Source organism: Lepisma saccharinum, chromosome 25 (assembly GCF_977018435.1).
Source record: "Lepisma saccharinum chromosome 25, izLepSacc3.1, whole genome shotgun sequence".
NCBI lineage: Eukaryota > Metazoa > Arthropoda > Insecta > Zygentoma > Lepismatidae > Lepisma > Lepisma saccharinum.
The window spans coordinates 33,109,496-33,137,123 of record NC_139253.1 but is presented as its reverse complement, the minus strand read 5'-3'; the positions used below and the strand labels follow the sequence as shown (position 1 = coordinate 33,137,123).

The following is a 27,628-nucleotide window of genomic DNA, read 5'->3' as shown; positions in this document are numbered from 1 at the left end:
ACGTTGTGCTAACCATTCCACCACGGAGTCCGGAAAAGTCGCGTGGAAATATTCTACCCACTTCCACTTCTAAAATGTTCATCATCAACAGAAACGTACTGTTCCCTTGAAACTTACCCATAAAAGTCATAGTTCCTTTTTTGGACATATTTAATAGATTTCGATATTTAAAAGTAAGCTGTCTTTGCGATTCTTAATGTCAGTGCACCTTTATATGTTATCACCAAAAAAATATATCACTGTATCGAATCTAACGTTACTCTTATGATTGTCTCGTCTTTATTCTAATACTTACATTATCATTTTCACCACGTATATCGAAAATAAGCTCTATTCTTTGTTTCACTCCTTCGTCTTGTCTCATACCATAGTTCCTTGCGGATACAAGTAAAGGTGCCTTTCTAAACAGTCAACATAAGCGTAGCCGTCTTGCCACATATCTCATTCGTTATTCATAGTGAGTGTAATGGCTCTCTCAACGAAGTATGCTATAAAAGAACGAAATGCCTTTATCCTCTTCGTGATTTCTATGGTGCGGAAAGGTATTTTCCAAGCTCTCATTTATTGACAGTTTCCACGGAAACAGGTCGGAATCCTAACGCTATTTCTCTGGGAGATTTTCCATGAGAAGGTCTTTTGTGTGTTCTTTCTTCATTTGCTAAAAATAGATTTCATATCTATTGACTGGTAAAAATGAAAAGAGGATTTAACTCTAGCTGTTGACAACGTTTTCATTCAATTCTATTGAATTCATAATCCCTAGGATATATGCTTACTGAATTGGCATCCTGGTCTGTTAATACAAATAATGGGAACTGGAGATTAGTTCGAAGTAATCTTTTGGTACTTATAATGTGCATAGGTACTGATAGTGAAGATTTAGTACGATAAAAATAGAATGAAATTCCACGGAATCCATACTTATGGAGATATCACCGTAAAGCTCATTCAATAATCCATCAACAATGGTTTTACTCTAATTTATATCTTATATTTAATGGATGTCAGATGTTTCTACAAGGCAATGAAGAATTGATCAAATGAAGAGCATGTGTAGTGATAAGAGAACTGGTTCTTGGTTAGAGATGATGGAGCATAGTGTCAGAAACGTTCTAGGCTGGATATGGGTGTTCTTTTGCGAGTGGTCTTTCATAAATTTAATTTTATCATCCATTCTTATCGTCGCGATTAGCCAAGATAGGCATAAGAGCGACGGTAAGTAACAAAAGTCAAATAAAATCTATGCCGGCTAGGCTGTCTGCGAAGACCGAAGCCCAAAGACTACATTACAGAAGAAAAAATCGATTAGAAAAATGGACATAAAATGGTTCATTTCTGTAAGAAGGAGTTGGCAAACTGGCTTCCTTCAAGATTTTGTGAAGGAACTCACCAGGTTGTTTAACACGCGTTTATACGCCTTCCCCCTGAAAGTTAAACAGTGTATCCGACTCCCATACTTTGTTGCAGATGTAAGAGAAATAGAGAGACTTGCAACAGCCGAGAAATTGCACACAGGCATTCAAAGACTACAGTATAGTGAGATGACACAGGTTTTGAACCCAGTATACGCCATTGATACATGTGTATGTGTGTGTGCGTGACTGTGTAGTAAATTATGTGTTAAATCTCACGATCTCTGTACGAACGTATCCAGATTGAGTCCAACCAGGGCATATATTTTCATCTATTGACCATTCATCCTCATCGTTGAGAGGATGAGGATAAGAAAATGCTAAATTTTCTCTCAAACATTCTACTGCACTCGTCTCCGCTGCATAAACTCTCTCCCAACTGAAACATCCAGCCTGTTCGCCAGATCTGGCCGTCATCGCTTATTTGCAGCGTGAGAATAGTTCTTCAAACACTGCATCCCCGTTTCGGTGCTAATTCTATGAATAATCCAGCAAGGCAACAGAGGCCATGAGAACTTGGTGGTAAATGGGCTTTATCTTTCCTTCTCATTCGGAGACACTTTTGGAGGGTGTTCATATCCATATGTATTTACATATTGTTAGCAGTAATGCGTTGACGTTATTCGTCCGACGTAATGGTATCTTTGTTACAAAACTCTCAAAGCTAACAGCGAATGAAGTGAGGAGACCCCAATTAACTGACTCCGGGGTCTGGAATGGAGAAAGAACCTTTGGCCTTGTTGCGAACTTTGCTTATCCAATTAAGCGGCAAGCAACAGGAAACGAGCCTAGCTTGTTCCGGCCAAAGCCACAGTGTAATCCAAAGGGGATAGCAGGGAGATCTGACCCTCCCCCCACGCGACAGAGGAAACTTTTCCCTTTCAATTTACAGTTTCTGTTGCTGAAAGAAGGAACGATATCACTACAAGTTTATGTCCCAGAGATCACTGAAGCCTGGTATTACACCTCCTCGAAGATCGAACCACAATGTACGGAGTGCCTTAGAAATAAGGTTAACACAACACTATAAGCAGCAGTTGAAGTCAAAATGAAGAAAACAATCACACTGTTGGCAAATACATATTGTCAGGAATTGTTACCAAATAATGTAAAATTGTACATATTTTCAGTTTAAAATAAATATGAATCTATTCTTGAATACAAAGTTTCCAAACAGTATTTGCAAGAAAATTTCTAGCAACAGGCTATTTGGTTTCAACTGTTATCTAGAATTTCTCTGATTTTTACCGAAAAACCTAAGTGCAAATTATGTCATGCTCGATTTACCATCTTTCAATTTTTGTTTTCGGGATCCCGTCTTCGGAACATGTGTTCCCGATTTTTGAGCAGTCGCGACACTTGAAATTAAAGGAAATCAGAAAAAGAGAAATTGTTAATGGAAAAGTTTGATTATTTCCCATCCATAGCGTCGATTTTTATTGTCCCGACCCTCACACACATTCATAATATGTGTAGAAAAATAAGGAGTAAGATATTAGAAATGTATTTGATTTTAAAATGTTGCGTGTTGAAGCATCTTGAGTGTCATTTTCGCATTTTACGCGCAAAAATACATTAAAAACACTCTCATTATGAGCGGGAGTAAAAATCGTGTCCTCAGTGTAATATGTGAAACCAAAAGATCTGAAGAATTTCTGAATTATTATTATTTATTGTTTTTTATTTGAAGTAGGGTTACACTTAAGCTTACAGTATTTTTTACACAGATTATCTTACTATATAAACAGCTTTTTGCCCTACATGGATTAATTTGTTAAGCTATACAATTCTGCTAAATGTTTATAAATGTTTAAAATATGGAAAATTATAAGTGTGCCTATATACATTGGAACACACAAGAAATAGAAATTAAGTAAGTATATGTGAAGAAGGCAATGACATAAATGAGGCACGGTGTCAGTATTCATAGATTAACATCTTAATTTGTTTAAATTTGGCCAAATTTCTCACCTTTCTCCAGGCTACAGGCAGTTGATTCCACGCCTTACCTGCCAGCGATGATAGGGATTTTGATCCGTATCTTGCCTTGTTACATTTTGGTACTCGGATACTATTAGTGTTATTAGCTCGTACATTGGGATAATGCATGTTACTACATATAATTACCTTACCGCTTAGTAAGTGGTTGTGTGTGTGAATTGCCTGATGAATCTTGAGTAGGAACGCAGATTTTCGCCTGGATTCAAGCGTGGGTAGTTGCAGTTCTTTGCTCGTTCGTGAAGTCGTGTGTGTTGTATTTCGTATACTACGAATAGCCCAATTTTGCATTTTTTCTAATTTGTTGGTGTTATTTATATGAATCCCATAGAGTACAGAGGAACAATATTCAAGTAATGGCCTAATAAATGCTTTGTAGAACGCTCATTTGTGAGCAAGGTGTACATATTTGCAGACATATTGGAACTGTTTGATTCTAGGTGCTGCACGTGCACACACAATCTTCACATGTTGCGAAAAGGATAAATTCTTATCTAGGTACACACAAAGATATTTTAGACTCTCACTTGGTTTTATATTCGAATTACCTATTTTAATATTGTCAACTTGCGTGATGTTTTTGTTTTCCGTGGATAATATTAATACTCGAGTCTTGGACTCATTCACTTTCAACATGTTACATTGATACCACTAAAGAACTTCGGGCATGCTTTTTTCAATATTTGCAATTACTTTTTCTAATTTGTTAGATGCGCTGCACATGAGACAGTCGTCTGCGTATAGATACAATTCAAAGCCAAATTCCTTGCTTGCGATATCATTTACAAACATGTTAAAAAGTTTTGGGCCCAGAATAGATCCCTGAGGTACATCGAGAGATACATTCAGACTGTATCGATACTCTTATTGCGTAAATAGCTTTCAACCCAGTTGCATGCAATAGCAGAAAAATTGAATTGCTGATATAATTTCTGTATTAATAACTTTGGTTGAACACTGGCGAATGCTTTACTGATATCTAGTGAAATTATGCCGATGTATTGCTTTCCATTACGATCTAATACATGCCGCCAGTTAAGTAACAGTTCATGCAAGAGAAATTCTGTTGAGTGATTTTTCTTAAAAGCGAATTGTCTGTGTAAGTAGGTTGTTACAATGTAAGTATTGTTCTAATTGTTTATCTATTACCTTTTCAAGAATCCGACTTAATGAGGAAGTTATCGACATAGGCCGATAATTATTTAATTGCGTTGGGGACCCCCCTTTAAATATAGGTGTGACCCTTGCGTGTTTCCAGCTGTTGGGAAAGATTGCGCTTTTTATGGATGAATTAATTATATCGGTGAGAGGTTCGGTAATCCATGGGGCGAGCATATATAATATGCGATTACTTATTCCATCGAAATCTGGACCCTTTCTGACATTAAGTTTTTGAAGGTTTTTCAGTACGTCATTGTGTGAGACAGATGTAAAATTGAAGCTGGCTTCTCTACATTGACTTGAGTTTTCAATTTGTTTGCTAGTTTCATTTTTCTTGAGCGTTAGATCGTTTGTGAATGTATTCGATATTGATTTTCGGACATTATCAAAGTGGTAATTCAGGACGTTCGACACCCTCGCAGCTTCGGTAATTATAATAATTAAATACATTATTGTGTTCAATAGATGTGATGGATTGGGTTTTATTGTCATTTCCCGTTAAAAAAAACTAAAAATCTTGAAGTTATTGTTGCCCGCATATGTACCAGAATAGATCTGTTGAATAAGATAATTTTTTTTCGCATATTTTACTGTTTATGTTACGTAGTTCTTCAAAGTCTTATATTGTTCCCACGTGAAATTATCATCACCTCTGTAGTTACTACAGTACAGTAATATGCATAACCAAATAGAATACATAACGAGTTCAGTGTGTAGATTATTTCAATCTGTGGCAATCTGACTGATATATCTGCGATGATAAAATAGTTGCATTGTTAAGTTGTACAACAAATATTATTTTTATTGTCAGTCTTCGAAAGTAACAATTATCTTTGTAACTTAGATACTTGTTAAAATTAATAGCAACATTTTCTGCCACAGTTAGTTCATTCATGTTTTCTTATGGATTAGTATTATTGATTATTTTGAATTTTTATCTCTAATATGCTAATGTTTAATTAATGTGGTGTTATTTATATTTTAGTGATAATTAACTTTAATCTGTGATAGTCAATCTGCAACCTTATATAGAACTAGCTTATTACCCGGCGTTGCTGGGGTATTTATTTATCCCAATCTTCTATTAGACAGCAAAATAATGAATTCTAACTATAGCGTAAAATGTAACTAACTTTATTTACAGGTACTTGTACAGGATACAAATTATAAAGTAAAATCTCGTAAAAATGCACTCTAATATCCTCATTTTACCACACGTAAATGTTACCAATTAGCTTAGCGACTCCGAAAACTATGGATTCGACACTAATGTAGGTCATTTTTGGCATTTTATTTTTCAACCCCCCCCCCCTTTGCCGATAGGTGATGAACATTGGGAGTGTCACTATTCATCTTAGCGACCCCGAAAACTATGGATTCCACACTAATATTATTTCTTTCCAGATTGTAAGTCATATGTGTACCAAGTTTGGTTGAAATCGCTCCAGGCGTTCGAGAGTTATGCCGGAACAACATACTATATACATACATACACACATTTTTATATATATAATAGATAAAGTAAGGGTAACTTAATTTTTAGAAAAAGTAATTCCGAGTTGCTTTTTAGCACAGCTACTTTCAGTTATATGAATCGTATGCTATGCTATCCTTCTCTAAAGCAATCTTTCATTGTACGGTACACGTAAACATATTGAAGATTTCATTTTATTTACCCTTTTCCCTTATTGATTTGGTTCCCTGCATCATCCTTTTCTTTTGTTTGCAGTTGCTTTTCTCTTTGTCCCCTGCATTTAACCTGTGGACTTTGTGGAGGAAACAGTCTTTGATGTCGCCGTCTGTCTCGTTTCAGATGCGCCTATTGTAACCCTCTTGGGGGCCCCGAGCCAGGATCTGGAGGAGAATGTGCATTCGGTTCGCCTGCGTTGCTTGGCGGACGCTAACCCTCCCGCCGAGGTCCTTTGGCGGAGGGACGGAGACAATACTTTCTACAGCTCCAAGGATGAGATCATTTTCAAGCCGGTGCACAGGAACTTCTCCGGGACCTACACGTGCCACGCTCAAAATCTGGTCGGGATTAGCGACATGCTCTCCGTTAAGCTCGACGTGAAATGTAAGTACCCTGAATTTGTATATTTATTAACTATTTGATGTTATAAGTGCATTTTTCTTATTACGTGTGAAGACGTTGGTGCAATACAACGAAGTAGTATTACCAGGATGTCTACCAGTTAATAAAGTCAAGAAAAAGACTAGAAATTAACAGGTAGGTCAAGAAAGTCAAGAAAAAGACTAGAAATCAACAGGTAGGTCAAGAAAGTCAAGAAAAAGACTAGAAATCAACAGGTAGGTCAAGAAAGTCAAGAAAAAGACTAGAAATCAACAGGTAGGTCAAGAAAGTCAAGAAAAAGACTAGAAACAACAGGTAGGTCAAGAAAGGCAAGAAAAAGACTAGAAATCAACAGGCAAGTCAAGAAAAAGACTAGAAATCAACAGGTAGGTCAAGAAAGTCAAGAAAAAGACTAGAAATCAAGAGGTAGGTCAAGAAAGTCAAGAAAAAGACTAGAAATCAACAGGTAGGTCAAGAAAGTAAAAAAAAGACTAGAAATCAACAGGTAGGTCAAAAAAGTCAGGAAAAATTCAAGAAATCAACAGGTAGGTCAAGAAAGTCAAGAAAAATTCAAGAAATCAACAGATATGCCAAGAAAGTCAATAAAAAGTAAAGAAATTATGCTTCGGGTCAAAACGTTTTGCCATTTTTTTACAATACAGTCAATTTACATTGTTATATACACTTGTACTGTGTTTTGATAAGATTGAATATTTGGAAATCTAAAATTTTATTGAATTTCGGTTAAGATTTGTTCATTTTCACTTTATTTCCTAAGAATTAGTTCCTTGTATGTGTAAAGTTTTGTAAAAATATTAAGTGATGTGGCCAGTCTCCATCTAGGATGATGTCTGAAGCATTAATTTTCACATGCATTAATATTTAAAGCAAGTCTAAATCTCTTGTTAACGTGCACCTTCAGTTTTCATCTTAACCGACCTTGCGGTAGGGGTTTTGCATTTGAAGGGGTCGGGTATAAAACATGGTGACATTTTGGTCATTTTGAGTTACAAATTAAATGTGCCATTCTTCAATTTTCGAGTGAAATTGCCATGTCATACAATTTGCATTGGACTCGATGAAACCTTTTAAAATTAGTAAACACAACACGAAAACAATTTATCTACAGTATAGCTTCTAATAACCCTTTTTCTTAATGAACTCAGATATAACCAAAATGTCACTTACCATGTTTTACACCTCAGCCCTTCATTTAATAAAAATACCTATTTTCTTAATTTGCAGCTGTACCTAAGTAGGGGGGCGATTAAATATAAATGTTAAGAAAAAGGGTCAAGAATAAGGAAAGAAAGATCAAGAGAAAGTTATGCGAAAGTCAAGAATTTTGAATTTGCTATTTTGGTAGATTACGTAATTTGTTGAATGAGTTCCAGTTGAAAAAAATCGAAGCAGTACTATTACGTAATTTATTGAATCTAACAAGCCAGTACTGTTGATTACATATTTTAACATATTGGTTCCAGTAACAAGGAACCATTGTGCAGTACTTTAAATATTTCGTTGAATCATTTCCAGAAGCAGATTTCAGTACTGTATATTACACAATTTCTATAATATGTTCCAGTAGAACCTGTACTGAAACAGTTCCAATAATAGCAAGTCAGTACTGTGAATTACATATTTTAATGAAACCGTTCCAGTACCAAGATATCGGTACTATGTATTACATAAATTGTTTAATAAGTTCCAGGACAGAGAAGCCTGTAATATGGATTATATCTTGTGATAAAACGTTTCGATATTAAGAAGACAGTACATTACATATTTCGATTAATGAGTTCCAGTACTAACTAGCCAGTACTGTGGATTACAAACTTTAATGTATCAATTTCAGTACCAAGAGACCGTTACACATAAACATTTTTGATGGGCAGTTACAGTAGCTACTAAGGTTACTGTAAGGTATCTGAATGAATCAGTTCCAGTGCAATGAAACAAGTATGCATTGGTTTCACTACTAACAAGCCAGTACAATGTTCCAGTACCAAGTAACATATTATACATTAAGTATTTTGATGAATCAGTTCGGTAGCCTATCAAGATATCAGTACTGTGAATTACATAACTTGTTGAATCGGTTTCAGTATAAAGAAGCCAGTACGATTGGGCATATGTTTCGATTAAACTTTTTGATGAATCAGTTCCAACATGGTTAAATTAGGATCTTACATCGTATTTTTACAGGGAAAGCAGATGAGAGGAGAACACTTCATTTATTTTACAAAATATTCACATAGAAATTTTTGGTGCATATTGTAACAATCATGCCGTAGGAAAGTTACGCCTTAATGCGGTTCGAGACGGTGAAAGATTTAAAAGGCAATTTTTGTTTTAATACATTCCTTGGAACTACCTGTACTCCTCGAGAAATATCACCAAAAATCGGAGTTGGGAACATATATAAATTTAGAAAAATGTCCACCATTTTGAAAATTTCGAAAATTGCGTTTGGGCGATAACGGTGAATCATAAAATGATGCTAACTCTGGAAGGATCCAACTATCAATCTCCAAATTTGGAGGCAGGAGGTAACCAAATTCCCTGTTGGAACGTTTGACCCATCGTCTGGCGAGAAAGGATTTTCTCTTCTTGTAGTGGAAACCGGAACGAAGGGCCATCGTTCTAGGTGGTTATCAACTTAACAATATTGGTTGGAACCATAGTTTCACCTCTTTGCCTCTCGTCCTTTAAAGGTTGAGCTTAAGGAAGAAAAATTGTTTCAAACACTTAATTTCAATCATATTAGAAAAATCTACAATTTAGAAAAAAATGGGGGAACCCCCAAGGGTATGCGTTTATGTTTTGGTGCCTTTAAATAAACCAGGACGTCAGTTGCTCTGAATTTATCAGTTCCCAAGCTTTTCCTTTCTTTCAAATCATTATTTGTAATATAAAATTACGTATATATTACGAAAAAAAGAAATGAAACAATGTTATACACATGATTTGTTTATGATATATTTTATGTTGTAATAGTTATATGTGTATTAATATCAAGACTTATTTTGATATCCAGAACAAGACTTCTCTGTTAGCGTATGGATTGTTTGGAATTTGATGTTTAAGGAATAATTTTCTTTTAAGTGGGAAAGTTCATATATACTGTTAAATGTGATATTTGGGGGGGTTAGGTTTTTGTGCGTATGTTATGTTTTATATTTTATTCTTGGAGGGGTTGCGAATAAGTAAATAAACTAAACCTATTCAGGGATCCAGAACAGTTGTAAATATGTTGTGTGGGTTGCAATTGAATGAATATATAGGTACAGTCACGGACACTGCCGGCTTGTAATTAATACATTGACTTTCAATGGAATCGTTACAAGCCCGCAGTGTCCGTGAGTGTACTAGGTCCGGTGATATAGTAATGTTTATTTGTTGGATTATGTGAATTGACATTCGTTGGTTTTACACTTTGCGATAGAGTATTTGATTCACTCTGGTTTCCAGAGTAGGTAATATTTCCAGTATTCCGTGTTTGATTTGTATTTTGTTTACATGGAGATGAGTTTTGTATACAAGGACACAAATGTAAGGATACATACATAATATTATAGGATACATACATAATATGATAGGATATGTAGTTCCAGTACACAGTTCAAATATGTTGCAGTTAATTTTCCAGTCGCGAAAACATCGCTAACCTGTAACGGCGGGGCAAAGAAGAAAATCAACCTCGGTTTGTTTCGTTGCCATTGTAGCAGTCAGACGTGTTATTATGAATTGCTGAATATGCTTCGTTCGTTTCTGGAACATCCTGTTCTGTTGCTCGGCAAAGATGACAATGCCTGTCCAGGATTTGTTTCCAATTCACAAACACACACACGAGGCATCTTTCTGCGTTACGCGCCATCTCCCCCGACATGCAACGGGCTCGTTATGAAATTTCCGCTACGCATTCGTCCTCTCTTTTCGAACACATTCCCTAATTGTCAATTCCCGAGTTAACCGATGCGACAGGCTTTATCACGCAGATGATATTAAATACGCGAGCACCGCATGCCTTGTCACAAGAAACGGCAATGAATTTTCATCGTCGGGACATGATACGGGTACACACAAACCCAATGATGGGTATCCTTGTCCCACGCCCTATGGCTTCTAAATGGACTGCGACGTTTCTATCAATTACGTCACTTCCGGTTTCCCTCCCGTGGACGCGGTGCAATCGGAACCTTGTTATGAGGCCGGTTCGCTGTTGCGTTGCGGCCCAATTTCCATCCCAATAATAATGCAGATATGTGACCCTTCTCTCTTTGTTCTGTGCACCCAAAAATTCCCGCTGTTTGCAGTTGTTTGTTTCAATAATGCAACCGGTCCCTTCAAACAACGGCCACATTAGTTCCAATACAATACTCTCTTTCCAATCCCATCTATTTCCATAGCTCACCACCAGTCAAACAATATGCGATTTGTGTTTGTCTCCGTTTGGTAACGTCGTCGCCTTGTAATCAAGAGGTCGCTGGTTCGATACTCAATGGTTCGGATCCCACTTTAAACTGTAGGTCCAGACCAGATTACCCTTCTGGCTAAACGATTTGTGTCCATCTCTATTCCCGGGCTCCGTGTGTCTAGAGGTCCCAGGTTCAAATCCTGGTCATAGCATGGGTGTCTTCATTATGTTCGTCCCATCACCCATTTCATCTTCATCCTCAACGCCACAATTAACCCAAGGTGTTGAAAAACTACCTAAGATAATAAATATAAATATTTGGCTCTGGTCTGTTATCAAGATTCTCGCATCAGATGGAGCTCGCAGGAATTTTCATCAATTAAGTCAAGATCTAAGTTGTAATATTTTTATACTATTCCTTCTGTTTTCTTATTACTTCTCTACAATTGTAACCAGTGGTAATCTTGTATTTGTTATTTTGTTTACTTGTCATCTCTTATCTGCCGCTCTTGGATAATTTCGGCGATTAGTGATGGTCACCAACACACACAGAAAGGTCACAGAAATCAAATCCCACAGCGGATTATACTGTGGGTACATACGCCAGAGCTTCGTTAGTCTGCAGACATGCAGTTCCAGGATGTACTACGTGTAAGAGAGGTTGGCGCTTGGGTCACCTCTTACGCCCACTGGATAGATTGTACAGTCACGGACACTTCTGGCTTGTAGTGATTCCATTGAAAGTCAATTAGATTGTTACAACCCAGAAGTGTCCGTGACTGTACTTGGATGAAATTGATGAAGGTAAACCACAAAGGAACTCCCATGCCAGATACGTACTCGAACCGCTAACCATCGGTGGCAAATGAAGAAAAAGGAAAGAAAGAAAAATAGATAAACAACGGAAGAAACAGAAAAAGAAGAAAGGAAATAGAAAAAGTAAGAAGGAGAGAAAGGAAGGAAAAACGAATCGAATAGAGAGAGAAAATATCGAAAAAGAGATAAACATCGGAAAAGAAAGAAAGAAAGAAAAACATCTGGAAAGAGAGAGAGAAGGAAAAGTGGGAGAGCAAGAAAGAACAGGACAAGGACAGTGAGAGAGAGAGAGAGAGAAAGAAGGAAAATCGAATAGAGAAACAGACTAAGCAAGAGGGAAACAAAGAAAATACAATGAGATGAGGAAAGAAATGAATAGAGAAACAGTAAGGAGGGGAGAAAGAAAGAGAACGGAGCAAAGAGAGAGAAAGAAGTGAGGAAGAGAATAATAGAGTAAGAAACGAGAAGAAAGAGAAGAATCTACATAACCATGACCATCATAAGAAGAGAAAGAAGTTTGAGTTGGTGTTTTAAGTCCACTTTATGCACAGTAAGGCTAATCGGGACTGGACCTACAGTTTAAAGTGGGATCCGAACCACTTGTGCCTCCACCGGGTATCGAACCCGGGACCCCTTGATTACAAGGCAATGACGCTACCACTGCGCCATGGGGGAGGCCCAAGAAGAGAAAGAAGTGAGGAAAGAGAATAATAGAGAGAGTAAGAAAGAAAACTAGAAGGAAGAGAAGAATCTACATAACCATGACCATCATAAGAAGAGAAAGAAGTGAGGAAATAGAATAATAGAGAGAGTAAGAAAGAAAACTAGAAGGAAGAGAAGAATCTACATAACCATGTCATAAGAAGAGAGAGAAGTGAGGAAAGAGAATAATAGAGAGAGTAAGAAAGGAAACTAGAAGGAAGAGAAGAATCTACATAACCATGACCATCATAAGAAGAGAAACAAGTGAGGACAAAGAATAATAGAGAGAGAGTAGGAAGAAAACGAGAAAGAAGAGAAGAATCTACATAACCATGGCCATCATAACAGAATGAAGTTATCCATAGTTTTGGCATTAGGTGGAGGCACATTGCACACTGGTTCGGATCCAACTTTAAACTGCGTTTCCAGTGACGATTAGCCTATCTGAGCATAAAGAAGACTTAAAACTTCATATCCAAAATTCCTTCGTCTGACCAAGTTTCTTACTGCAGAACTCCGAACCAGATTTTTAATAAACAAATTCTTACTAATCGAGCAGGTTAAGACTTTTACTCCGATATCCCCAGTTGGGCATGTACGATCCCCGAAACATCAAAGCAAACCGTAATCAATCACATAAATCAACCACGGCCTTTCATCCCTTCCGGCTCTCCATTGTTCTCGAGGCAACAATGGGCTTTGGACGCGGCTCGCAAAATATTTTTCTCTTCTACTTCCTGCCTTCCGGCTCAAAATCAATTGACCATTGTTCGAGGCAAATTGTTTTTCAACGACAAATTTCCGCCGCTCTCCCCCTTCTGTGTGAAATTTCCGCTGTTTACAAAATTCTTCGTGTATGCTTCGGTTCACTCTTGCGTAGGTGGGATGATTTGTGTGGTTAACACCTTTGGGTTAAAGCCATTGGTCGACATGTGTCCGACATCAGAGTCCCGAAGGACGGTGCCCCTGTGGTCATAAGTGCTGGTCGATCGAACAGCAAGTAGATCAATCATCCCACACACACACATCAGGGTGTTGTTTTACGTGTAATGACTTCTTTTCATGTGCACGTGCGAGCATGTTCTTTACGTGTTCGTCTGCATTGATCACGTTTGACACGTTGCAGGCACTTACAGCCCAAAGGCTGTGTTTAAAGTTTTTGCGTACAGATGTCAGCTCAACAGCATTACATAGGAACTGCTTTTAAAAGGGAAAATATAACTTCTACGAAACAATTAAATACAATCTTTTGGAGACATAAGTGCCTTACTTAAAGGTGATGTAAATAACCAGGATAACCAGGATCTTTTAATAAACTTTTAATTGTAGTAATTGGAAATGTACTGTATAAATCTTTAAAGACTTGCATATTTATCTTCTTCAAAGGGAAATAAGTACTGAACAAGCAATGTCAAGATCGTAAAATGTATTTAAAACATTGTCCTTTTTCAGAGAAGTTGTTAAACTCACCAATTAATAGCCTTTGGTCCTGTTACAGTACTCCCCTCCGCTATCTGTTTACAGCTGCATGTTTCTAGAGGTCTTGGAAGCAAACACAGAAATCTTCTTCTGGGATTCTTCCAGCAGATCACTTGTTATACCATTCACGGGCATTTCCACACTGGAAAAGAAAGAAATCGCAAGGCGACAAATCGGGCAAGTATGTAGGATAGAGAAGGATTGGGGTACAATCTTTATCCAGATATTCCAGTTCCGATATAGAGGTATGGGGCCTTCCATAATCATCCAAGAGGACCCATTGCCCAGGTGCCAGAAAGTTAGATCGTCGGCGAAGAATTGCCTGACGGAAAACGTTTCTGTACGGTCTTCTCGAAGTAAGTTCCTCACACGTTCCACATTTTCAGCGGTATATGCTGTTGAAGGCAGACCTGGTCGTTCATAGTCTTCCACTGGAACCTTGCCCCTCTTGAAATCTCTTGTGCCATTCAAACACAAGGTCTCTCAAAAATGCCTAGTCACCATAGACTTTCTGCAAAATGTTCCATGCTTTCGTAGGTGTTTTCCTTAGCTTAATACAGCACTACTTAATGTTGACTCTGTTTTCCAACTCTGCTTCCATAACGTCACTTGTATAACTCAAACTAAGTGAGCCAGCACAACAAACATATACCGGCTGGTCAGATTTAAAGTTCCCCTAAAGAGCCCCCTGGATCCCGTTCGAAGCATTGGATTGCTGTGAAACTTGGTATAGAAGCTATGGAGACCATAAGGAAGCGAATGCTGACGAAAAAAAATTAATTCAAATTTTCACCACCAGGTGGAAATGTGGCGTTAAAAGCTGGTGCACAGTGAACACTAGTGTTGTTGAATCATAGATCACGCTGTCTTACATTTCCGAACGGTCATTCACGTTGACGGCGCGCACTTCTGTAGTACTGGCATAAACTAAAGTTTTGCATGTCTGATTTCTGGTTGTTATTTCAGCTCCACATTTCCACCTGGTAGTGAAAGTTTGAACTAATTTCTTTATTTAGTCGGCATTCACTTCCCCGCGGTCTCCATAGCATCTATACCAAGTTGCACCGCTATCCGATGCTTCGAACGGACTCCAGAAGGTCCTGAGTAAGGGAAGTTTAATTCTAAACGTCACATTTCCACCTGGTGGTGAAAATTTGAACTATTTTATATTTCGTAAGCACTCGCTTACCCGTGGTCTCCCGACTATCTATACCACGTTTCACCGCAATCCGATGGTTCAGGGGGCTCTGAGTGGGTGATCTTTAATACTGACCACAATGTATATGATTGTTAAACGTCTACCACGAGAGGTTATACTCTGACCAATTTCCTTAAAACGTTTTCTTGCGGTTCTTTTTACTTGTTGCTTGAGTTAATATAAGGTAAGTCTGAGTGCTACGATAGGTAAATACGAGTCAAAGCGCTGTAATCTTAAGCAGAGTAAACTCCAAAAGACGTTGACATGGTTAACGGCTGAATGCTACCACATACTGGAACGCTAACTCCGGGAATGCCAGGAAGAATTAGAAGAGGTTTAGCTTCTCCTGCGACAAAGCCAAATTCCAAGAGATTCCCTTGTGCTCTGCCTTTCTTCAAGTTTTCGGTGTCTTACGTTAATTCTCTCAGGTTAATTGACAATCCGCCTTTTGTGCCACGCTTCTTAGCGATGCGTAATAATGATGTTTTCCTTCCTCTTTCGGGTTTGTTAGCAAGCTCGAGTCTCCGTCTGCAAAGAGAGGGCTTATGGCTTTGGAATTTTCTCAACGATGCCGTAACGTCATGGTTTCAGAAGCCATGGAGATTGAGTGGATAATCCCGTCAGAATGAATAGCGAATCCCAAGCTGAGGTTCTCCTCTCGCTTGATGTGGAACGGCGGAAGCAAAATCTTTGGTTCTTCTCGTCTCTGTCTTCCTGTCTTCCACTTTATATTTTTTTCTTTACAGAATACAGAAGACGGGATGAAAAAAAAAGAATTTTTCGTTTTTGGAGTTTCAGTAACCCAATCGCAGCTCGGAAAATTGAGTTACCCGCTTGTCGCATCCACCTATCGCAGACGACATCTCCTAATGGCATCCTAACAGTTGAAATTCGACATGTAAGGGGAGATCCCCTCCTTCCTGCTTTATTCGCTTCTATCTCCTGGGCCTCTTGCCCTGATGTTTCTCACAGGGGAGGGAAAATCTTATTGTCAGACGCAAGAGAAACAAAAACGGGCTTCGGAAAATAACCACAAAAGATTCTATTTTTCTTCTTTTGGGAAGTAGCGAAGCGTTGCTTGTTGGTTGGTACATGGCAACAACTCCGTTACTTCTTGCAGCTTGTCGAGGTGGAGCTCTTGCTGGGAATCGTTTCTGATAGTTTTGAAAGTCAACGTCATCAGGACAGTACACTGGTCATGTCCATTTTTCTTGTCTCCATAACTATCTTTACGCTTCCTCAGTTTACAGTACCTGCCAATCATGGTAGATGCACATAAGCAGGTCGGATGATCAAATGCGGATAGTTCTACCATTCGCCTCAAAGATCCATCTTTATCACACCTGTTGGTACATGATACTAATTGTGACAGTGAACAGCTCTATATATAACACTGGTAATTGTGTATTTCTATTATTGGATATATGCACCAGTGAAACGGAAAGTAAAATTCGTGTGGATATTACATCTGACAATTTTACAATTCATGATGGGTTAAAACAAGGAGATGCATTATCTCCATTGCTCTTTAATTTTGCCTTAGAACACGCTGTTAAGAAGGTAAAAAACTAACGAAGGACTAAAATTAAACAGTGTGACTCAGTTCTTAGCACAAGCAGATGACGTAGACTTACTGGAGGATGATGTAAATACAATTAAGAATAATGCTAAAATATTTTTCAAAGCAGCTAAAGAGATAGGTTTGAAAGTTAACAAAGACAAAGAGAAAACTAAATATATGCTTACAGGCCGAAACAAAGTGTTAGGTAATAATCAAAATCTAATTATTGATAACAACTCGTTTGAACCAGTTGCCAAATTCAAATACTTAGGAGAAATACTAAGAAATGAAAATGATATTAAAGAGGAAATAAAAAGCAGGCTTAATTAAATGCATGTTATTTTTCTCTTCATAAACTTTTGTCGTCTCGTTTAATATCTAAGAAACTAAAAGTTAAAATTGCAACGTTCGTAAAGACACGAAACAACGGCAACCAAGGTGCAGGCGAACGGTGCGCCGATGGCCGCCGCTGTTGCATTACCCATTATTGCTACTCACATCTGTCGGGAGTATGAGAACTCTTATACACTCAGGGCTTGCTGGGTGAAAATATGGGAAACTCGATTACTAAACATTGCATAACTATTTATTTAAATAAAGGCTCTTTGAACATGCTTTTGCCAAAACTTGCTTACAATTTTCATAATTTACGAAGTCCAAATTACAATAAAAATTCCTTTGCATAAAACTACACTCGTTTACAATGGCAGAATGAGAAAAACTTGCATATACCAAAATTAATACAATTCTTAAACAATTTAATATTATTAAAATGTTCCCCTTATTAAATCTAAAGTTCCTTTACCTTGGCGCTATTAACTTTTAATCGGGTGCCAATGACATTGATACTAAAATTTACTTATCCTGATTACAGTCATGGCCTTCGTTAAAGAATATATCTCTCTCAGAGCGAGGAGTAGGGGGTGGGGATATATATATATAAACCAAATGAGAAACGTTCTGGCACTTTTACTTTCAGTATATACATACTGGTACGAACTTACGATCGGGTGCCTTCCCACGGTACGCGGTGACAACACCGGGGGTCGAACCAGTCGGTATGACAAGAGACTCCTCACAGCACGAAGCCGGGATCGAAACTGGTTCGTTTACCTACCTCTCAGTTATAGACTTGGGGACGAGCCAACTAAGGCTCGGATACCTTGTTCCTCAGCATGAGGCTGGGGTCGAACCAAGGTTCGGATACCTCTCTTCAGTCTTAAACGGGTTCAGACAAGGCTGTTAGGGCTGGAGGAGGATCTCTCAGCCTAAGCTGAGGAGCCAGCCCTCGATGTGCTCCAGTCAGTGTCCACAAACCAACTGATTCTAGGGCCACATTCAGGCTGCTTTTATAGCATTGGGAGCCCCAATCGCAGCGTAAGCATGTGGCGATTCTAGGAACTACTTACATTTACTATGGTTGCGCTGAACAGCTGCGCACAGTAATAACTACTACCGAGGCGCCTCTAGTGACATACATATGAACTCGGTGCTTAAGGTATATTGAATACAGCCAAAGTTACCAACTTAGGGTATTAATTAACATACAGATCACAAGTGCCATTACAAAATCAACTAATGAAAATACAACCTTAATAATTTATAAACTTACAAACCAGGCTGATAGCCGGGTACGTTACAAAATATACAAAACAGTAATCGTGCCTGTAATATTATACCTAGGTATAGATGTGAAACTTAATCCCTTACATTGAAAGAGGAACATAAATAGAGAGTATTGTAAAATAAGATCCTTAGGAAAATATTTGGGTCTAAAAGGGATGAAGGGACAGATGAGTGGAGAAGGTTACATAATTTAGAACTACATAATTTGTATTGATGTCCAGATATTATTAGTATGATTAAATCAAGAAGACTTAGGTGGGCAGGCCATGTGGCACGAATGGGAAAGAAAGAAGAGTTTACAGGATTCTTGTTGGAAAACCTGATGGTCAGAGACCAGTAGGTGGACCAAGACGAAGATGGAGGGATAATGTTGAGATGGAACTAAAGGAAATTGAGAGGGATGGAAAAGAGTATGTAGATCTTGCTCAGGATAGGGACATATGGAAGGCCTGTGTTGCTGCAGCCATGAACCTTCGGGTTTAAGAAGGCTAGAGAGTTAGTTAGTTAGTTATTATTGGATTCCCGTCGTCGCCTTGTAATCAAGGAGTCCCTGGTTCGATGCCCGGTGGAGGCACATTGTACAGTGATACGGATTCCACTTTAAACTGTAGCTCTAGTCCCGATTTCGATTCAGTTCGATTATTAGGTTCTATAAATAATCCACACTCAGCAACAAATGTGGTTTTGGTATTGTATTTTTTGTATTTTTGTTATTTCACGTCGTTTGTTGTCACTTTCGGCTAATAGCGACGATGAGGATGAGGAATGATTGGATGAAATTGGTGGATACAATCGCAAAGAACACCAAAACCTAGATCAGAAATCGAACTCTAGAACTTCGATGAGGTTCAAATACCGCAAACAGCTATCCTGACAAGTTTCTCTGTGGTTTCCCTCACACACTCCAGTAGTATGTTGGAGTGGTACCTTTTACGGAGTCACTGACTCTTTAAATCTATCCGCTTTATCAATGTCCAAAGATTCTTATGGAAATCCAATGAACACTTCTGATATACTTGGGGCATATTTACCGAATATGTTGTAATGAATTATCCGTCGCTCCCTCCCCCCCCCCCTCTCTCACACACGTGGTGTAAAATGTGAACCTTTGTCAAGACACCCAAATGTCAAGCTCCCTTTGACTCGACTGCCTTTTGCAGATTAACGAGGTCCATCACAGTCCGTTCTGTGAGACTTGTGTTATGTTCTGTGCATGTGCGTTTAAGAGTGTCCTTTCACCGACTTCATCCACTTTACATCCCCATCTTCGCGATTAGCCAAAAGTCAAATGAAAGGGAAGCAAAATTTAAAAGAAGTGGAAGACTATATTTGAGATGAATTGATTTGTGTAGATGATGACATGAAAGTTGGAAAAAAAAAGTAGTGTGTCATTTAAATAGTATTTTATCACGTGCAAAAATCCTTTACCATTTTCAGCTGTTGTTATAGAGGTTTTGTAGTACCCTGAAAGTGTTGGTGGGACGGTGAACCTTTCGGCGCCTTGCCCGGAATGCGAACTTGCGGTTCCGCGGGGAATCCAACACCCTGCATTTGCGTCATTTTCTTTCATATCCATTGGCTTTTATTAGTTTGTATGTTCCAGCTGATAATATAAATGCTTCGTAGAAAAAGACTGTGATTGGGTTCAAGTTTATGCTCCAATAGTTTCATCAGTGCTTGACCTGGAGTTTAAAGTGAGATCCGAACATTTGTGCAATGGGTCCCCTAGACCAAAAGGTAACAATATCATTAGCTCTTGAGGATACCTGGAGAACGGAGCGAAATGTCTATAGGAAGGTATTCTCTTTGGGGCATACATGTTTACATATTTCAAATGACTTGTTTCATATTAATCGTTCGTTTGTATCTTTGAAGCAGCAACGTACCAAATCATCGTTTTGTCTCTTTGCAGATCCTCCTTCCATCAAGCACTTGGGACCGGACAGGGTGAACACTGTTAATCTCTTTCAACAAATAACATTCCAGTGTTCAGCCGAGGGAAATCCCCCTCCAACGTACCAATGGCTTCAGAAGTTGCCGACGGTTGAGGAGACCGTTTACATACGGGGAACCGAACCGAACCTCTTCATTCGGAACGTCACATACGATTACCAGGGGGAATACGTGTGCAAAGCCACCAACTGGATTGGTGGGATTGAGCGGCTAGTCCAGAGCGATGCTATCTCATTGGAAGTAGTTGGTGAGTTGGATTTTTAACGCTCTTTGGAGCAAAGCAAACACGACTCTTTCATGGTCAACAGTAGAGGGATGAAAAGTTTGATAACAAGCACTCAACAAGTTGGTTTTTGAGTGCACAGGGTTCCATGACGTCAGAGCCCTTAAAAGTAGTAGAGTTCAGTTTTTTGAGAGTTATTCTTGAAAGTAACCGCAGTTACTTTGCTCAAAAATTAACTCAGACGCTCAGAACTCAAATATAGTTTTTTATTTAAAAAGTAACTCAGAGTAAGTGTTCCTTTATTTTATATATGAAATGTAATTTCTAGAACGTGATACATGCATAAATTGCAATTAGGCTGTTATTTTTTGTGCTAGTGTCCATCTAAAATTAGGATTAATATTCGTTAAATTATAATGAACCTCATGTGTTTAAATATGTGAGTAAAGAGGTAACAAAATTCAAAGGAAATGCTTATACTTCAACAAATTGCATCACAAACTTAACAGCCTATAAATGAGCATTAACATTTTGTTTCTATTTTTTAACAAATAGTTATTTTAACAGCTTTTCAAATGTACACTCCTGTTTACATAAAGTGGCACATTTTGTAAGGTTGGACAGTTGAAGTATGTGCCACTTTATCTGAACAGGAGTGTAGAGAAAAGTAACTTAAAAATAACTTAATTTTGTTACTCTCAAAAGTAACAACACAGGTAGGCATTCGATGTCACTTTTACTACTGTTGAAAGATTACAGGCAGAGAAATTCACAGAAACGGAATGTTCTTGGTCAAGTGGGCGATGCAAGAGCTACGAATTCTCTTACTTACCTCAACAGTATTGAGATTCACTCTTGGGCAGCCAGAGCTGAATACACGCCTACTGGAATTTGCAAAAACGATGTATCTGAACTGATCTGAGAAGAAACTCTGGATCATTCTAAATTTTGGGAGTGTATCGTTAAGATCAGAGATGCCCTAATATTATCATCATGGCGACATCGACAGGAATGGACCCTGGTAATAGAAGAGAATATTCTGTTGGGATGTTTTGCTAGTTCAAATGTAATTCTTCTGTAATTTGAACATTGTTACCTTATTGGTGATATATTCTTCTGAACAGAATGATTTAAAATGTCTATTGTTGTCGATCAGGTTAACAATGACTAGGAAAACGGTTATGATTTCTAGTTGAGTAAAAATTCCGGCAATTGTTCAGGTTATTGTTGTCCAATGCCTGACAACACACATTGTTCATATGAAGATTTGACCTGAAGTTCGTCCGGCCATCGACACGAGTGCAGTGGCAAAATAGGGGTCACGACTGCAAGTGGAACACAGACGGGGAGGCAAGTTTCGTGAAAATCATCTTTGTTCCACTTTGAAAGTGTTCGCTACGAGTTTGTAACAGCCAACAGGGATTGCGTACACACAGAAGGTGAGCAACAATGAACAACCGACCACATACAAGCGGAAAATGTATCTGAAACTCAAAGCGTAGTTTCCCGCTCGTTCCTTACTACTATCCCTGTAGCCTTTGGACTCATCCACTCAATCTAGGCTCTTTTTCAGCGATCGTACAGTAACGAATGCATTTAAAACTAGAGTTCTAACGATCAAAGCACCCATTTCTACTTGTATCAAAGTTGCTAAATGGATTAGAACAATATTAACAATACAATCCTCTTAGATACAAGGATCCGGATGATTTTTTGAGCTACTTTCATTCAAGTAGCTTCTAGATAAGTGATAATGTCGTCGTCGCCTTGTAATCAAGTGATCCCGGGTTCGAAACCATATAATTGTTCGGATCCCGCTTTAAACTGTAGATCCAGTCCAGATTAATATTAACTGTGGACTTAATAAAGTGGACTTAAACTCAAGATGATTTATGAAAACAGAAAAAAAGTGGACTCGGAAAAAGTAATCGAACCCAGGACTATTTGCTCCATATTCGAGAGCGCTAGCGACTCGATTAGCCATGCAGGCAATCCTTTATTAAAATATGATATGACTGCGGCTCACCGTTCCTTATATAGGCAGGAAAATTAGTACTTATGAACTCCGTACGTTCTTGGTAATGGTCTGTTTCGTCCTCATAAGCATTTACCTCCAGGGTTAACCGAATCGCTACTGTAGTTCTATCCTTTAACTTATTTATAACACCACTGGAATCTTTTTTCCTGTGTGTATAAGCTAATACTAGCAACGGTTGCTAAGAGTGCTGTGCCCATAGTAACGATTAGCGTTGTACCCGTGAGTGTTCTGTCGACTGGAGAAATGTAAATATTTGTCTCTGATCATTATAATATCCACATGGTATTTGCTATTACTTTCCTCAATTTTTTTGTTTCGCTTTGAAACCCCACACAAATAGATTGCACAAATTCCATACGGTATTTTAATATTTAGTACATACAAGTACATACCAACCAGTACTCGAATTGAAGTGGGAGCCAGGGAACTCGTCTCAAGCAACAAGTTTCCTATTATTTTATCTATCGTTGTCGTCTGGTGGGAGAGCAGAGCAGGCCAAAACCGGAATGTGTTTCCAGTTCGCGCATGCGCAGCGCGGGAGAATATCAATGCGATTATACGTGATGCTTCCTCCTCAAAATATCAGTCTGATTGGATGTGTGTCTTCAAGTTGTTATGGGCTTCCCCGCTCAGTTACACGCCCTGCTTCCTCATGGGGAAACCCATGTGGTGAAGCATATTGAGGCTCTCGTTACCTCTAATACTAAATATGGTATTGTGAAGGTCTTACATGAACCTAATGGTGAAGTGGTAACGCTGTAAGCTTGTACATAACAAAGGTAGGGCTAACCCGATACTGATACCAGTGGTATTGGAAAATATCAGTTGGGCTTTATTTATCTATACCGGCCGATACTCTTCCGGCATTTTGATTGTTCCGAAAAAATGCCGAGCGGAGTTTTTTTTTGCGCCAATATTGTGTGAAAAAACTGTATCTTGTCATTACAAAACACGTATATTTACATTAAGATGAATTTTTTTAATGCTTTAAAGCAAAACTCTGGTAAATTGATGCTTTTAATTGGAGTGTAATACTCACCCACTAATATTGATCAATATTTTGAAAATATTTTAATTGTTACAATTTTCAAGCAGCGGTATCGGTGGCAATCTGTAAGAGTATCGGTATGGGTTCAAAGCAGCGGCGGCTCAAAGGGTAGAGCCGCCGTGCCATGGCACTACCCTCAGAAGAAACGCATACCTCGCCAAGTATTGTTAAATGAATACATTGATAGTTTACAGACAAGGAGATTCGAATCTTGCAATCGGTCAAGCTGACGTGAGGACCTCCCCAACCTCCTCACTGCATCGCCAGCTGTTTCGTTCGCACCCTTGTGAGGCAACAGTCCGTGCCGCCCAAGAGCTGGCCTAACCCATGGACCTAACCAAATTGACACACATGCAGAGGGTTGAAGAAGTCAGCGAGGAACATTTCCACCATGAGCCGAGAACAAAGTGACAGGGGGCGGGGTTAGCCCATAAGAAACTGTGCCCGTCTTCGCCTGGAACAGCGAGGGAATATTCGCAGTGTTGACACAGTTGCCACCTTCAGAGAAAAGCCGCTAACTTTTGGAGAAACGAACCTAGTATTTTTCCAAAGTTAAATGAACATTTTTGATAATAGATAGATGCACCAAGAGGGCCATCCAGACTTTTTTTTAAAATATAAAATTAAAAATCCTATGATGATGTGAGTTTCGTTTGGCATTTCGACATTTTTTTTTCATAAAAAGGCTATTTTCGACATCCAGTTAGAATACGTGTGCGTGGGGAGGAGAAGGTGATAGGATTTGTTTTTCCTTTCCTCTTGTAATAGTTATATTTTTAGGAAAGTGTCCTGTAGTGTATAAGGATTGGTTAGTGAGTGACGATGAATCGGATTAGTACGTTATTACTTAAACACACGTTGTTTTCCACGTTACCAAACTAGTATAAACATTTTGGCCACTGGCGCAACCTCAAGGAGGGGGCGGGGGGCATTGCGGAGGTTTTTTTTTCAATTTCTTGATCACGTTGGCACCACCCATCATAGTTGCCGCCGGCCGCCACTGGTTCAAAGTAATTTTAGTTCAAAGTAGTATCGGCTCAACCGTAAATAAACGAGCTCCAGGTTCGATTCCCGGTGAAGGCACATTGCATAGTGATTCGAATCCCACTCTAAACTAGTCCCGATTAGCCTATCTGAGCATGAAATTGACTTTTTAAGGGCAAGGATGTCCAATCGACCCTTCCTAATACAGAGCATTTCCTGGCATTCGCTACGAGACTCGGCGGCAAGCGGCCCGGTGTCAGCGTTTGTCTTTCCCGGTGAACGGGATCCGCAACAGTCGCTAGAGTCAGCTATTAAAATTACAGTTTTCATATTGTGTACTAGCCTTGACTACGGAATGTGTTGAAAATGATGTCCCTCTGCTGAAACACATTCCTGGCATCTCCGAAGTAAATTGGCAAATTGTAAAACCCAGTTACAAAAATTCACACGACTCGCATTATCTCTAGGCTGTAATTCATGCACTATTGTCACTCTGTAGGACTTAAATTTAAAAATTTTAGCGGCTCTAAATGCTGTGGTTTTTGAAACACCCGTTTCTTGTGAGAGGCGGCGGATAGATTTCCGAGGAGACTGTTCTAACCTTTGTCCTATCTCATCGAGTTTTTCCTCAGTATGTACGCGTGGGTTTTTCTTTCCACTTTCATTCAGAACTGACCCTGTTACTCTAAACCTTTTTACGAGGTTTAATATAGTGATCCTATGTGGAACGGAAACACCAGGAAATTTCGTTGCAAAACGTCGTAGCACTTCTCCACAATTCCTCTTTCCGAAGTAACACTCGACAAGATAAATCCTTTGTTGTAATGTAACCTTTTGTGGTGCCATGTTAAGCCACAATCTTCAACACACGGACACGACACAACACAACTTACGAGGGAGGATTATACTGGCGTCAGTCTGCAACGTCAACAGAAAGGGAAAAAGAGCGAAAAAGTCAGACTGTAGTGTGAGACTGTCGCGGACCCTGTTCACCGGGAAAGACAATCACTGACGCTGGGCCGCTTGCCGTCGAGTCTCGTTGCGAATGTCCGGGAATGCTGTGTAGAAATATGTACAATACATTGTTGGAAGCGGTATGAATCAAGGATTTCAGAAATGTAGGATTTCTGGTGAGGAAACTATTGGAAGTGGAAAAGACGTAGTATTTATGGAGGAACCTCCATTATAAATGGAACATTATAAGCCTTATTTACGTAAAGTTGTAAGGGTAAATGCCTAATTTGTTATTTTAGGCTTGTTAGGTTTAGTTATTTTAGCATAAATAATACAGAATTGGCAGAATACATATTTCTTTCTTAAAACAGCCCAGATTACAAGCTAGACCTGTTAAATGTCTTACAAAGACACCCACATTCTTCGACAGTTTTTCAAACTGAAATTTGTTTTTTTGTATGACTTCAACAAATTTTCCTATAAGACGTGTTTTCTTCCCCGAACCGTAGCGTCAACAATCTGTTAGCTTGTACCCGGCTGCTGTGCATATGAAGGTAGTATATGGAGCATACTGAAGCCACGATAATGAATTCTGTTGAAGGATTACATTCATGAAGCTACGTGCGGCAAATGCGATTGAAGAACGACGAGGAAACTGCAAACCTTGAATACGCAGCGACGGTGGTGAATTGAATATTATCCTTCTGCCGCGGCACAACACGCTCAGCGTCCCTCCGTTGTATTATACGAGCCTTCTCCCTGTGGACCGGACGCTTCGCCTTCGGAATACACGCTTCGGTAATTCCACCGTTCCCGTAGGAATACTGGGATTCGATTACGGTCCCTCTATGGAACTCCCAGGTCGTCCTCCCTCGGCGCTGTCCAAAGATGAAGCGCTTTTCCTGCTAATACTAAGGCGCTGTCAGGAAAAAGTATAAAGTTTCCACGTTTCTGTTCGGGAAAGTGTGAAATTTGATATTTCGACAATCTCCAGTCGGGTGACTTGATTCTTTTAAGTCTAGAGGTCCTGTCTTACGTGTGGTCCGACGAGTTGGAGTTTGCCTCCACCGAAAAGCTGATCCCTAGACTTCTGAATTACCAGTAACTTTATCAGGGAGGCTGTTACTTTTCCGTAGTCCTATTCGGAAGAGACAGGTTGAGTTTTTTTACGTGTATTACAGCAGGTGAATATTTGTATGGTTCTCGTAACGAAAGTTCAGAAACTATCCCACCGTTCTTGGAGCCCCTGTCGTAGCCAACCTAGTAGAAAGAACAGAGCAGCAGAAACAAACTGGAAACGGATCCATTAGATTAGATTTGGCATGTATATTTGTCGGCTTAAAAAAATAACTTAACGTCGTCGCCTTGTAATCAATGGGTCCCGGGTTCGATACTCGGTGGAGGCACATACTAGTTCGGATCCCACTTTAAACTGTAGATCCAGTCCTGATTAGCATATCTGTGCATAAAGTGAACTTAAAACAACAAATCAAATCATTTTTTTAAAAAAACTCTTATCAATTACGTCCCTGTAGTTGTCCTATACAGTTTCTTCGGAAGTTGTTGAACTTTGTTGACGATCAAAAGTTTTAATTTAAAATGTTGGGTTCATCATTGATATATTGCTTCTCTTACATCGTACGAAAAGAAAAAAAACTATTATTGTTTTTTGTGTATTCCCTGTCTCAGGAATCTCTAGAGCGAGCAAACAAAAACTAGTCTCTGCGCTGCGCAAGTAGCGAGGCGGCTCTACCAAAGAACACGTGAGAGGGAACGGGACTGCGTGGAGGGGAGAAAAGCAGCGACCAGTTATTTGCAGCAGCGTGTTTCCACATTCTCTATCTTCCCGTCTCTACCGTTATGCGAGTTCTTGCTCCACACATTCCCGGGATAAAGTATACGTGTAGTTTTCAGAGGCCTCGTGGACATCACTCATTGTAACCCTTATATAACTGCAACCAGTTTGACAAGAGAGTTAAACAAGTTG

At 39.0% G+C, this 27,628-nt stretch overlaps 1 protein-coding gene across 4 annotated transcripts in view; it reads left to right on the top strand.

Moving 5' to 3' along the window:
• Nucleotides 1-27,628, top strand: part of LOC145978504 (synaptogenesis protein syg-1) — a 794,118-nt gene that overhangs the window by 672,416 nt on the left and 94,074 nt on the right. For all 4 annotated transcript variants that reach the window (XM_083111126.1, XM_083111125.1, XM_083111124.1 and 1 more), the window contains exons 6-7: nt 6,385-6,645; nt 20,354-20,641. In XM_083111126.1, coding sequence (XP_082967252.1) covers nt 6,385-6,645; nt 20,354-20,641 — 549 coding nt within the window. The remainder of the gene's footprint in view (nt 1-6,384; nt 6,646-20,353; nt 20,642-27,628) is intronic.